We start from the raw sequence: 15,322 nt of genomic DNA, 5'->3' as shown, positions 1-15,322 counted from the left end.
GAGCTTGAGGTCACTGTGTTTTTTTTCGTGATTTAGAAATGACATTAGAAATTTAAGTGTTAAATGGTTCCTTTCTGTTTCATACACCAAATGTTTTGCTTGGAGAAGAAAAGTTAATGAGTTCTCCCCATGAAGTCACTTGAAAATCTTAATCTATTGTAAACTGCATTATGCCCCACCTCCTACGTGGGTTTGGGGTCTTTCCTCAAACAAAATGGAGCACCCCAGCAAAATGAACAGACACAGTGACAGCTGACAATTTTTGGTTTCTGACTTCCAGGGATAAAGAAAAATGTTTTGGGGGAGTCATTTGTCATAGCTTTTGACAAGGTGATAAGAATTTAATGCACTTCATGGGGAACAAGGGGTCCCTTAATATTGATTCCAGAGAGAGGCTTGCCAACTGAGTTTGCTTAGAGGTTCCCGGTTTGTTATCCTATCTATGTTTTGCCTATTCAGAGGGGTTAATCTCCTTATAGATAAAATATCTTTAAGTGATATAACTAATATTTCCCCATTGTGCCCATTGAGAAATTTATTGAAAGATCGTATCTGACGTGAAGAGATATGTTTGTCCGAATTCATCGGGGAGTGAAATGATATGTTACTCAACAACAACCATTTTTACCAATCAAAGTCTAATATTAGAATTTTACACTATAGTCAACTAACAACCGAGTTATTTCATATTTATCAGAGCACAGTTGACGGACCAGATTTTTTTTCTGATAATTTTTTTATTATGACTATTCTTTAATGTTTAAGTTATATCAAAAGAGATTTTCATATTTTTGAGAGCCCACTGTTATTACTTTACACTAGATACAATTATATTAACCATATCTGACATTTACAAGGCAGGGTTTATCAATTCACAATATCTAAACAGGTGGTTATATGTACATTACTTCAATTTTATGTGATTTTTTTTTTGTCTTTTATCATTCTATTTCTACTGGAAAGCTAAGTAAAAATTTCTGCCATAGAAATGAGTATTATCAATAACGATTACATGCATATTACCTAGGAATGATGGGTATTTTTTATTAGGTTATCACTTATTGAATTATATTTCAAAAGGTTATCGGGGTTCTTTTCTTCTGTGGAATCAGATTGGAAAGACAAGGAACACGTTCTTTACAACTCTTAGAATTTTTATGAGATTGATCCCCATCTTATCTTGTTCCGCATTGTAAAAAATCAGGGCCTGACACATAAATACACTAAATAGGTTATTGATAGAAAGGCATTTACTCAGAAATATGAAGATCAGCTGTTTTTAAGGATTTCTCTGAATTTTTCTCTTTCTGTGTTCTTTTTTCATGGGAAAATTCTGAAATTGATTCCTTCTTTCGTTGACATGAATTTTAATGAGACTTTGATCTTATGAAATGTATTGTACCAGCTAGCCTAGCTAACAGGAGAAAAGTACTTTTGGATTATACCCTTATACACGTACTGTACAAGGGAAAATAGATGAAAGTAATTTTTAGAGCAGTTTGCAAATTAAGTCTTGCAAGTAGAAAATCAGGTGCCTGTTGGCAAATTTTTATATGTTTGGGACTGAAGTAAATCATTTATTAAATTCGCTCGTGTAGTAATTTCAAATTTTAATAAAATTTAATTTTAGTGCAAAAAGTTCAACTCCACTGGTCAAGCATTGTTGGGGCCTCTCACACAAATGACTACACAGTGTGGGAATATGGGAAATACGCCTCGAGGGGAGTCAAGGAGGTCTGCGAATATGGCTTCTCCAACAATCTGGAGACCGAATTCAAGAAAAATGTAAGTATTTTTCAATTAAAATTCAAGGATGTTCAAATATGTTATCTTGGTTTCGAAAGGTTAAAAAGGATTGAAATCAGCTTAGGGTTAAAGTACATTTGTTTTAATTATTTATATCAACAGCATGTTGATTTTAAAATTCAAATTTTTGAATGACTAAATCTTTTGAAAGCCTTTTGGCCAAACATTATCACGAAACATAAAACACAGGAAAATAACATTTTCTTAAAGGATGAAAGAAGACATTAAAACATATCAGAAATCAGCATTAAGTGATGTAAAGAGCAAATGTTTGTAGGTGTTCCGGGATTCCAAAATGAGCTATTAAAAATGTATGGTATTTGAAGGAAGTCTTAGATATATTTTTCAAAAAAAATTTGTGAGTAATGTTTGTTTGTGTTGTTCACTAGGGATGACTATGGAGCTACCTACATATTGTGGGTGTATCAACCCTTTGGGTAATCTCACATATTGCACATCCTGTGAAAATTTCTTTTTAGCATTTAAGTATTACTGAGTCAAAAAGAATATAATTGGCCAATAAAAATTCTTCTTTGATGGTAATACCCCAAACACCATGGAGAGGTCTTCAAAACAGTTACTTGCTTCAGTAATCAGATATGAAATTATCCTTGAGATGGGAGTATTTTTACATTGTATAAGTTATTGCACGTAAAGGGGGTATACCTCAATAGATGGGGTTAATGTATGTTACGGCACCAGTCTGACTATGTGTCAATCAACATACAGTTATTTCAATCTGCGATTTACTCTTCTCACACCCCATAAAAAGCCTGAAAACATTTGTTCAGAAGGAAATTAAGACATTTATTTATGTACAGGTAGAAATATGAAATAAATCTGCAATTATACCGTCCTCCAGTGTAAGAAGTGTATTATCGAAATGACTTCATGAACTTCTGAAAGCATGACGGTGCATATTTGTTTGGCGACAAATTGAGCAATTGTTATGACTGTTTTAATTGACAAAAATTTTATTTAAATTGTATACATTAACAATCAGGTAGACTTAGGGGCTAACAATCAATACATATCTGGGATTCATCAAATTTCAAACAAACGATCAAAAACAAATTTTAAAAATTGCAACAATTTTTGTTGGTTTATGAAAGAATATTTTAAAAGCCAAGTCCTTTTAAAGATATGAAAGGGGGTTCTCTATTCATACCCTGTTCATCTATCATGATATTTTAGAAAGAGAGAAATTGCACTGCCATCACGATATAGTGCTTTATAATGGAGATGATTGTGTTAACATTGTCAGACCCTAATCCCAGACCAACCTTTCGTAATCCCAGAAAACTATGACAGAGGTCAAAATAAGGTCTCAGACGTAATTTTATTCATTTTATTCCACATATACCACTCCTGGTCCTTTTTCAGACTTTGTCACCTGAAATATGAGGTCATGATTTGGTCATTTTCATTTGCGTTTGAAATCTTTTTAGATGCTTCATTTATGAAAATTTGCATATTGTATGGGTTAGATAACCACATTATTTGAATTGAATCTCAATAGCTATGGTAAAAAAAATATTCACTGGAGAAAAAGATCAGCAAGTCACAAAGACTTCGTACAATGAAGTTCATACCATAAGGCAGATTCAGTTTGATTGGTTGTGGTCACATTTTGGATTTGGATGTGAACACAAAGATATCAAAGGGCAAGTGGCCTGCACTAAGAGTCAGTCAGGTACAGAGGTATTTCAACCAAATCTTTGAGTGCAGACTCAACAGTTAAGACTCAACCCCCTACCCCCCCCCCCCCCCCCAAAAAAAAAATCTTTACTGTAGGGCATAAGAAGACCCCTGACCCATTTTCAAATAATACCTCAAAATATAACTTAATATGTACAGTAATTTATCTTTGAGCCCATGAAAAATGAAAAGAAGGAATTTTAATTTATCCTGAATTAGCTCCTGTCCGTTTTTATTGGGAACATTAATTTTTGATGTTAACCTTGTTTTCTGCATTTTTCATGACGTCTCTCTTATTTAAAGAGAAGAATGTTTGATGTAGAGCATCTGTAATTAAGTTCAAACATAAAATGAAATGGGAGAAGAATTTGTAGAATTGTTTAGGAAAAGGTTTAGCAATAAAAATGTACTTTTCTGATGAAAACATCATTTGTTGATGTCACAGAAATAGATTCTTTGAAATTTATTTCCAACCACATTTTTTCTGCATGAAGTGAAAAGCTATAGCAAGAAGTACAAAGGAACTCTTAATTAAGTGCATGATTAATTCTATAAATTTAATTTTTTTAACATGCCAATAAATTATCATGATTTATCATTTAACATAGTTATCCCCCACAAATTTCTTATGTCTAGACTATTTATTTTTTCCGTAGTATATGATAGTACAATATACCAATTAGATTCATCTTGCAAAAAAAAATGAAGGAAATTAAATGATCTAGACTATTTTGTTATCAAATAATTGCTTTTATACTACCTTTATGCGATAAAGAAGATGAAAGAAGAGAGAGCTCGAGTTATGACAAATGTGTTAGGATCTCACTCGAGCATGAAACTGAAGATATTACTGTATTGAGACTCAGCAAGGCATGCTCATGTAATGAAGCTCTTCAAAGAAAATCTAGGGTTTTTTGTAATTGGCAGAAGAAAAGCTCAATGGGTTTGGACTCTACTACCATATAATTATGTATATTTGTGAGAGCAAATTTTAGTTTATAATGATCTACTGTTATTTTCAATTCATATTTTTTCCCCATACAAGCTTGTTTTCTGGAAGTGGCTTTAAGCAATCTGCAAAATATGTAAAACATTTATTCTTGTATTTTTGATAAAAAATGTAATTTGGTCTTAAAAATAATGGATGGAGAATTATAAATAAAGTAACACAGGCGTTTGTCTTTAAAATTTCTATCAGTGACCATTAATCTTTTTTGTGCATGGTTTTAAAAAGCCTCCTTACTGCAATGACCTTTCTGCTATAATATTACATAAGAATTTTTACATAGGTAATATCATAAACAGCAGAAAGGTAAATTATAGATATCAAATATCTTTCCAACTTTAATCTTTTTGTTGATTAAACTTGAATTTAAGTTTTGAAGCAATATCAGTTATTTGGTCACCATGTTGAAGGTCAAGGTCAAGGTTCTTTTCTTTTAAAAGATTGTTATTATAAAAACAAAGTTCTTGTCCCTCTTATTGTAAGAGCTGATAGTAGCATTATCCCCATATAACCTTTTTAACATATTTACTACATGTATAAGTAAAGCAAGCAAATCCCTTTAAGAATTTTTATTTTGACCAGTAAACAAGAAATTAATTTGTTAATGAGTATGAATTTAGCTCTAAACATTAATCAGCCAGACATTAATGAGGACATTCAAAGGCTTTCATTGATGAGGAGAGAATGAATTATTCATAAATTTCTTTGAGTTTTTTTAATAGAAAGATTAAGTCATCCAAAGCCATATACACTGTTGAAGATTTATAGAAGTGAAGCAAGCCTGAAATACGAGCATTAAGATGAAGAATGATATTTTTTTTTTACTTTCACATTTTGAAGGTTATTCAAAACCATAGACAATATAAGATAGCTTGCTTCATTTTCAATTGAGATCTGTCTTTTTTTTGTACCCTAAATTTCTTTTGCTCGTGAATGTCTATATGTGTTTTGAAGAACCATATATGAAAAAAGTATAATTAGAACTTGGAAAGATATTTTTATTGGGAATTTTGATGTAAGCTCTATAAACGTAGAGTTATTTGGAGAAAAATAGATGAAAACTGCCTTGAAAAGTGTTGATATTACTCAGTGTCATGGAAGCTCTTGACAGCAAGGATTATTCAGGTGATAACTTTTCTTGAAAATAATTCAAGCAGATGGATATGTGTGCTAAATTCTGCTTGATTTAACAAACTCTTCTGTCTACATTAACTCTTTATATACATGCTGCCATTGATAGAAATGCAATAAAACTGCCATGTTGTGCAACTTAGTGATAATTACTGCTGCAAGGGTGAGAATGTGCATCTGTTAATTAAGATTTATTGAAATTTTGTTTGTACATGATTCATGATTCAGTACACTATGGCTCTGCAGTACAATGTTCTCTTTGATAACTACAATCCCAAAGGTATATATATCTTTAAATCATATATCACTTTTGGGGTGGGGGAGGGAATGGGTGGGAGGTGGGGGTGGGGGTCGTATCATGTGACCTGGTGTTAGAAAAATACATCTACTGTAGAGGACCCCAAACCTTGTATCAGCCCTTTTGATATTTTTGTAACAGCTTTGATCGAGTGTTTTGAGCTGATGAATGGAGTAATACATTAATGCTATAAAAATTCTCTGGTCATTAATCTAGCTGTTGTGGTGTGCCTGGAATTCAATGCTCTCCAATGTGTGGTACATTTATCAGAGTTATGGCTGATGTTTATTGCTAGTCCATCATATTTATTTGATTATTTTTCATAAAACATTCTATTACAACTCCCTACATTTAAAACTCTCCATTGAGGTTGTGTCAATTTTTTGGCACAAGAAATTATAAATCCGATCATCATTTATATCTTTTCAATGTAGTAAATGACACAGTTGGTTGCAACAATGCATTCATCTAGAATTTCAGAGGATTTTTAAAAATTGACAGGTAAGAAATAGGTGTATTCAGTTGGGTGTGGTAACTAATGACAAATTAGCCGAGGACCCCATGACCTCTAGACCATGGATCAAGGATACGCTCACATAATTCAAATTCATGCACGAATTGAACGATCTGAATTTCAGAAACTTAAAGTACTGCAGATGCACTTTAGTAGAACTTTGAAGAATTGAGTTATGGTACACATTTTCAATCAGTTATTTTGTCAACCTGTTTATATATTTGTATATATTTACAATTATTTACAATTTTTGATTTATCATACCTTGGTACATAATAGATATTACACATAACTCCTGCTGAAATAATTTTTAAAGTGAGAGCTTTTGATGTGTTTGGATCAGAAAAAGAGAAAGCTAGAGAAAAAAAGATGTTTAAATGCTTGCAAAGTTTGACCAACAATCAGAGAAAATGATACTAGAGGCATAACTGATGTATTCTTCTTGTGACATATTTAATATACACTTACATGTACTTGTATCACTAATATTAATATTGCAAACATTTCCAATACTAATTGCACAGCTGATTTTAGTCAAGAAAAAAAACCCCTAGAAATTACAATGTGCTTTATGATTTTCAGAGCAAGAACATTAAGACAGTACTGAAAACCCCTCCTTTGTGGGGAGAGGATAACCTCATAGGGACGATGACCGCTAAGTTCCAGGTGGACACCAGCAAGCACCTGTTCTCTCTACTGACCATGATAGGACCTAGTCCTGACTGGTGTGTAGGTAAGTTGTCATAAAAGTGTAGATCTATACACCAGTAAGTTTGAATGTGGAGTTTGAAAAGTCAAATTTTAATACTTGATATATGTTGTTCTTTTCGGATGTGAGTGATATTGGTTATAAACAGTTTTGTGTATTTATAGGTGTGAGCAAGGTTGATCTCTGCATGCAGAATTGCACCTGGGCAGACTCAATGACGATTGACCTTTACCCGTGGGACGCAGGGACAGACAGTGGAATCAGTTATTTTGTAAGAGACTGGGATGTCTTGGGTTGTAAACATAAACTGGGTAGCTCAGTTGGAAACAATATATAACAGATGTATATACAGTTGAACTTCGGTATCTTGAACACAGATATCTGGAATACCATGGATATATCGAAGTGATTTGGAAGTCCCAACCGCTTATTCTTTAAGTATTTTACCCTCGATATCTCAAACCCTCGGATATCTCGAAGTTTTTTCGCGGTCCCATCGAGTTCGAGATAATGAGGTTTGACTGTATATAGCTTGTAGATGACCTTAGTCCAACTCTTTGCCAATATATTTCTTTTATTTTAAAAATACATTAAAGATTTTATGGGTTCACATGAAGTCATACTGTTTTATCTTTAAACTGCATTCATTCCAAGAAAGATAACTCTTGAAATATTATTAATCATTTTTTAGGACAGCAACATAGAAACGGATCCTCAAGAAAAAATCCAGCGTATTACAAACAGAAAACCAAACCATGCTGGTTCACCTTTCTTCTCCAACCACCCAATCAAACCCATGGCTCGCCTGGTACTGACGAAAACCAAGGACATCTGTACGAAGGATGGGGGAAAGAAAGACTCCGATGAAAAAACAATGAGTACAGTAGAGCTGATAAAACTGATGAAAAAGAAGATGATGATGAAGAAGAAGATAGGTAAGTTTGATCAACATTTGGGAGGAATCTGGACTAAACTGTGCTCCTCCGTGTGACACTAGCAGTGAGATTCCAAGTAGATTCTAATCTTTCACCGAATGTTGAGTGTGCTGTGAGATTTTGTGTAGAGTTGATCTTTTTCTGAGTGTTGAGTAGTTTGTGTGAGCTCTAGGAATTACTGTAGTCAGTCCATTCTCTTGCAGTTAAGTTTCAACAAAATTCTGAGGTTATAATTTGGCTTTTGATTTGATTCACATTGGGAGCCTGTTCATTGCATTAAAAGAAAATTAGAAGAAAGAAAACTTTTTTTTTCAAGCAAGCATGACAGAATTAGTGGTAATTTTGATAGAAAATGGACTAAATATAGGTTGTCTGTCTGAAGTAGTGAAAAAAAAGTCTAGTGATTGGTCTATCTACTTCTTCGTGCTGTTCTATACTTCTCTTATGCTGTACTCTGCTTCATGCTTTCACTGACCTGCTTCTTCCATTGCTGTCATTTTCATTTAACAGCTGATAAATATCTACAGAGCAGTAAGTAATCTGTGTTTCACTGTTGTGATGTATTTTTTTCACACAATATAGGGCGGTGTTATTTGTGTTTGTGTCTGTGTACATTGTTTATTATTTTGCGCGTCTTACAAATCTACACGCCATGTAGAGAGAGAAGCTTTCCTCAGGATCAGTATCTTTTTGTTGCATGACGCATGCCATATATGCTTTAGCAGTTGTCAGAGTTACACATGAATAAGAATTTTTTTTTTAAAACAGACACCAAAAAAAAAGTAGTCTGTGAACATTATTTTGCTTCACATTTTTCGTTTCTCTGCCATAGATGGGATTTTTGTTCACAGTACAGTGTGTTTGTTAATGTCCTAACTCTGACTTACTAACGAATTGAATGACAATGATGATTTTTTTTAGATTTTGCATGGGGCTGATCGCGGTTCTCATAATTTAGACTGGCTAACCCTAACTACCTTAATTTCAGAAAAGGAGAAATGCGCAACAACACAATGGACGGAATGGTCCGTCTGCAGTAACTCGTGTGGAAATGGAAAGCAAGAAAGGAGACGATTGCTGAAAAATCCTCAGATTCAGCCAGAAGTTTGTGGCATTGACCTTGAGGAGTCAAGGTCATGTCAAGGAGAGTGTTTAGACCTAGGTTCAGGGAGCAAAGTCAAGCAGTTACCTGATGATTTTATAGTTAAAATTGACACCACTGAGCGAGATCCGAGTGACATTTGTGCCATCACTGACTGGAGCGATTGGTCTCCCTGCAGTCAGACTTGTGGGATGGGGATTCGCGAGAGGTGGAGGAATTTCTTAAAGAAGAGTAATACTACCAGCAAGTGTGATATACATCTGATGGAGAAAGATTTGTGTAGGGCCCAGGTGGACTGTCGCTTGGCCCACCAAAATAAAGACTACACAGGTATTTTAAGATGCACTGCACCCCCCTGCAGTGGAAATAGGACTCCCTTGTTTGTGTCGTTTGTCAACTAATTTGTCTTAAAATTCGTAACATTTCTGTTGTTGATGCCTTTTTAGGATGCAAAAATTTCACTGCACCAAGTAGTGGTTTTTAATTTTGAATGGCTGTCATAACCTCACTGCTGCACAAGTATGGCCCAGTTGTAGACTGTTGAATATAGCATACTCTGCACCCTTTTTGAAAAGCTTTTTACCCAGTCTTTTGTGAAGGTTTTAGAGACACATTTCTCCTTGAGATTAGTTCCCAAAAAATAATTTCTAAATCTTTTTTATAAAGTTTGTAAATAGTTTATACAAAGTTGGGTCTACCAGAATGATGAAGAACTTTTGGGATGTATTGCTAACAGGGATAATTTATAGTCTTGCAATGAGGAGTTCAAATGAAATGAGTTTTAGATGTCCGTTTCCACAGTTTAATAGTAAAGTAATTGCATGTCAAAACTGGTGTAAGATATTTTATGATAAATAACAAACTATGAATATTTAACTGTAATTTTTGTGTATTTTAATACCAACAAATCAATAATAATACTAAATACATTAATTGTATGAGACTCAGACATTGTTTAGCATGAGTAGGTTGACGGTGATTTTTTCTTGCAGCTATCTGTCAAATGAAGCCCAGCATTGGGCCCTGTAGGGGAAATTTCCCTCGCTGGTATTATAACACCACTCACAAAACTTGCATGGTTTTCTCCTATGGTGGTTGCCGTGGTAACGATAACAAATTTGAGATTGAGGCTGATTGCAACAAGTATTGTACAGAGCACATGGGTACAATTTCTTATTTACATCATTAACAGTTAAATACCCAAAGACGCAACTAAAAATTAAAATTGTTTGAAATTTGTTGTGAAAAAAAATGTTGCAACTGTAAACGTAAATATTTTATCAGCAGCCATTTGCTTATCGCAAGCTTCTGCTAGCTAAAGTCTTGTAGTCCTTATAGCTAAAATAATGTATTTGTCATATATATATATAATGTAGCAAAACCTTACTTATAAACGATACATTTTAGAAATGTTTATAAGAGATTTATACATGAACATATCTGCTGTAAAATAAATGCGTTTACAGATTGGAAATTCTAGAGAGAAAAATTGCATTTTTAGTTTTGAATTATGTTATTAAATTCTTCTGTGCATCTTTTTATCTAATGAAAAGAAATATCTAAGAGTTTTCACTCAAGTTTTTTGGACAAAAGAAGATAAAGTGCATAAAAAAGAAAAATTCACAAGAATTTTGTTTTGCAGCTATGATCAACTCCAGGAATGAAGTCTTAACTCCTATGGAAGGAGACATCAAAGTCACCACAATTAAAAGAATGAATGTCAACAAGAGCAAGAAACCCAAGAAAGGAAAAGGAAAGAAGAACAAAAAAAGGAAAAACAGAAAGGGGAAAAATAAAAAAAGGAAGAGGGGGAGAAAAAAGGGAAAAGGAAAGTCATTAAAACCACGCCCTCCCGTTCAGCCCCATGACCCTAGTTTGGGGCCCGCTATAGACTGTATGGTGTCTGCATGGTCAGACTGGGGCCAGTGTAGTGTAACGTGTGGGAGGGGCACAATGACAAAAACAAGGACAATTAAAGTACCAGCTGAAAACGGAGGACGAAGATGTCCCAGGAGGCTGGTCAAAACCAGGAAGTGTAGATTATCAAAATGTCGTAAGTATTTGTTTGACAGTTTTCTTATATTTTAATTTTTGTGTTTCAAAGTGAGTCAGAGTCCCACATGCAAAGAAATATTTGCTGATGGTGACCATATAGAATTCTGAATTACATTGTGAATTAAAAAAAAGTCTTATCATGTATTCCCAAAAAGTATTTAATTCACAAAATATGTTGAAAATATGTACTTACAAATACTTTGCAGGAAATAATTGTTTTTCTTGTTTATGTTTTTGGTTGTCCTTAATAGTTTCCATTATTGATTAAAACATGGAATTTTTTTTTTGTAGCTATTGATTGTCAAATGGGAGATTGGGGTCCATGGACACCATGTTCACAGACCTGTGGTGATAATGCGGTCCAGAAAAGGCGGCGAGCAATCATCAAACGGCCAAAGAGGGGAGGTCAGATTTGTCCTGCGCGGAGGGCCAAGAGGATGTGTGTGCTGCCAAAATGTCCAGATACTGATGTAAGAAGGATATTCCTATATGTATTATAATGAAAAGCATTTGGAAGAAAGAGCAATTAAAGAAATATGTATTATAATTAGAGCTGAACACATGTACCAGACTGTATGAAGTAATTTAATGCAGTCAGATACAAGAGTTTAATTATCCCCTTGCAATGAAGTTGGAGGAGACATACCGATAGTTAATGCACTTTTGAGTGTGTAAGTGGATGAGTGAGTTTGTTCCTAACAAAAGTATTAGTAATAATTTACACTGGGATCAATGTCATTTCATAGGTTTCTTGCAAAGGGATGATCTGTTTTGCAGTGCCTTTTTTATGATTAAATTTTAAAAGCTGTAAATTTACTTCTTCTTTTTTCAGATGGAGAGGATGATGCAGGATGCATATTTTAAATTACCAGGATTCATGCCCTGACAGAAGTGATCCTTTAAACTTGCAGCATAATCTGCCAATAACATTCACTTAAACATATCACCTGACATTCATCCACTTGAATGTAACAAAATATGTGATTGGTGCACTTTATTAACACCTCATCACATGACCACACTCAATCCAGAGAAATGGATTCTGTGACCTACTGATAAATGCATCTGTATGTAAATCCATTTGATGAATGTGACCCCTGATATACCTCATTCTAAACACTAGGATTGACTGTTAAATGTCCATGCTACATCCAGACAGCATGTTGATGAAACAAAGTGTCCTTAATATCCCTAACTGAAAAACAGTGGAAGTGCACATCTAGATAAAACTCTGTGTTTACTGCCCCTGATTTTCCAAATGGAACAAGACTGCCTCGTACCTGAAGACCGGGGTTTCGTTACTGTGCATAGAAATTAGTAATGTGATGCAAGTCTAGGTTGTACAAATATTGACCTGTCCAGTTTTGTTCCAAGTACACATGTGATTTATGTTGATATTATTGTGTTTTTACATGTCCTTAATGCTGTACTGCAGGAATGATTGATCTATATGTACCTGCATTTAACAAAATTTAGTATTCTAAAACGAGTTAATTTATATTTAAAAAATTATTCTCTTAGTAAATTGCTCTTTTTATGAGTCAGACATGTTTTAAATATGAAAAAGTGCGGAAGAAATATTCCTTACAATTTTAATTTGTAGCAAGTTCTGAATATTAAATTCACAACATTTTGTAGGTAATTAGTATTTATTGTCACTTTTCCATTGCATAATATCAGGGTATATAATTTGCTGTTGAGAGTGTTTTTTTTTTTTTAAATATTGTTGTATTTTAGCTGTTAGTATTGTAGACAAGTACAATTTGTATGATGTTATTTGTACAGTGAGGAGATTGGTTTCTGTGGTGCAGTTAGTCATCACCATTTTTGTGATTATTCATATATTCATAAAAGTTCTGAATAATCATAAAAGTTCTGAATAATCATAACATGTTTTATAAATATTTATGAAATGTAACAAACCAATGTACATATAAGGAGGTATAACACACTTGGCCAAAATATAATGGTTGGAAAATTTTATATTGATATTACAAATATTTAATGTCAAAAACCTAATATAGTGAAAAATACGACATTCAGTGCAAAACTGCTGAAGAAAAAACCCGTAAAGATCCCTCCTGATTTCTGATTTACCAGGAGAGAACTTTATATTTCTGATTTACTCTGATTGCAGTTACAGTGAATGGGACATTTAATGCAAAATTGAATCTTTTCGTGACATAATTTCGTTAAAAAAATGTGCTATTCCTCCTTGACACTTTCTTTTTTCGGATGTAAATATGGTGATGTCGACAATATTTGCTAGCATCATGGCAGCAGTATCTTCTGTGTTTTATACAGTATATGTTTTAGTACTATCATATTATAATTGTCCTCCATTTTAGCTTTACAGAGGTTAGAGGCCAAAAAATAAAGGGACATTACTATGTACATGTAATTTAAAACTTGTGGAATATCATACAATATGCAGTAAATCTAAATAATAAAAATTATGCAACTGAAATTGTGGCAGGGACACAGAATATTTCTCAACTCAGGTTACTTTGTCTGTTTAAAATATGAACTTTAGAGGAACTGTCTTGGATTGTTAAGTAGAATTAATTTAAGTTGTTAATTATTGAGAATGCCTTTGCATCATTTTTTTTTTCATGTGTTCATATGTCATTCTCATATACATGTATTAATTTTGTCATTTGTCACAAATCTGTCATGTTCATCAATATTTCTTCCTTAATTTTTCAAACCATTTTATACAAAATTAAGAAATAACTTTGATAACACTGCAAATCTTATCTTGAATCTCACATTTTAGTATACCTTTACTAAAAAATATAATTTTATTGAAATCTTAAGCATTTATCTTAGGTGTGATGGAGAAGCCTTAAGTTCCTTGGTTAGAAATTCTGATGACTTGTAATAAGTGTGCATTGTGTATTATTTATGCCTTTACTGTTGATGGTCTTTTGGGACCTTGTATCCAATTTCTATACTCTTTTCAAACAACAAAGTACTCTTGTACTCATGAGGTTTTAAATAAAAATTAAATGTAGCTATTTTTATTTTTATTGAAAAAAAGCTGAATAAATTGCCAGATTAGAGGTTGTTCTTCGACCAATGTAGAACAAGAATGAGAAATTTTGTCATACTGCAATATTCAACTGAGAAACCAATTCAATTCATTGAATTGTGCTATTGCCAAAGTATGTATAAATCCCATTTTGTGGTCCCACCATAGCCTTTCGGCCATTATTTGAACAAAACTGAATCTAAACTATATGGATATGCTTGCATATTAATTTGACTAAGTGTAGACTGCTGCTCTAGAAAAAAAACAATTTTTAAAGATTTTCCCTATACGCCTAGACAAGCTCTGACTAGGTTGGAAAAGAACAGGATGTGCTTTAAGACCCTTTATGGCCCCAATTTTGGGTGTCTCCAAGATTGATCCAATTGTTCATATTCAAAATATTGTCATCCCTGTTTTAAAATGAGTATTGATTTAACTAGATAGGATACATAGATGTCCAAAAATTGTTCAATTTTAATTTTTTTCATTTTTATTCCATTAATTTTCAATAATTTTTAGGCACCTTTTATTTTAGAAAACACAGAAGGCAAGCTTGTCTAACTATGAAATTTGCATCTTTCATGCATTAGTATAAGATGCATCTTGTTAAAATATTAGACATGCTTTTACTCCATGTTTCCAGAAGTAAAAAGTATCTCAAATGTGTTGAAATTTGATCAGAATTTAGGAAATTTGGGAAAATGTTCAAATTTGACATCCTCTTGTGGACTCTCTATATATTTTGAATTAAAATCAATGCTGCAATGGTTTTAAAACAAGCATCAGTTAAAATTCTTAAATTTTGCAAAATTACCATGAATTTAACTGGAGTGCTTTCATGGCTTTCTGATTTTTAGCTCTTTTGAGCCAAAGGCTCAAAGAGCTAATGCAATGGCCTGGCGTGCAGTTTGGGTAAACTTTTTGGAATTTGGGCTATATCTCAAAAACACCTTTGCCAATTTTTATCAAATTTGTCGAAGAGTATCCTTAATCAAACCAAGGGCTTTCACCCTTAAACAAAGGTAGATAACTGGGGA

At 33.3% G+C, this 15,322-nt stretch overlaps 1 protein-coding gene across 1 annotated transcript in view; it reads left to right on the top strand.

The window, feature by feature from the left end:
• Positions 1-14,267, top strand: part of LOC133201823 (zinc finger C3H1 domain-containing protein-like) — a 92,421-nt gene extending 78,154 nt beyond the window's left edge. The window contains exons 41-50 of the mRNA XM_061337627.1: positions 1,631-1,785; positions 7,036-7,186; positions 7,327-7,433; positions 7,854-8,097; positions 8,608-8,628; positions 9,086-9,529; positions 10,192-10,362; positions 10,842-11,252; positions 11,546-11,724; positions 12,087-14,267. Coding sequence (XP_061193611.1) covers positions 1,631-1,785; positions 7,036-7,186; positions 7,327-7,433; positions 7,854-8,097; positions 8,608-8,628; positions 9,086-9,529; positions 10,192-10,362; positions 10,842-11,252; positions 11,546-11,724; positions 12,087-12,140 — 1,937 coding nt within the window. The 3' untranslated portion in view covers positions 12,141-14,267. The remainder of the gene's footprint in view (positions 1-1,630; positions 1,786-7,035; positions 7,187-7,326; positions 7,434-7,853; positions 8,098-8,607; positions 8,629-9,085; positions 9,530-10,191; positions 10,363-10,841; positions 11,253-11,545; positions 11,725-12,086) is intronic.
• Positions 14,268-15,322: the final 1,055 nt, after the last annotated feature.

This window comes from Saccostrea echinata, unplaced genomic scaffold, assembly GCF_033153115.1.
Source record: "Saccostrea echinata isolate AGI-Se365-2 ecotype Australia unplaced genomic scaffold, CSIRO_AGI_Sech_v1 ptg000045l, whole genome shotgun sequence".
NCBI classification, from domain to species: domain Eukaryota; kingdom Metazoa; phylum Mollusca; class Bivalvia; order Ostreida; family Ostreidae; genus Saccostrea; species Saccostrea echinata.
The sequence above is the reverse complement of the archived record's forward strand: the minus strand, read 5'-3'. Positions and strand labels throughout refer to the sequence as shown.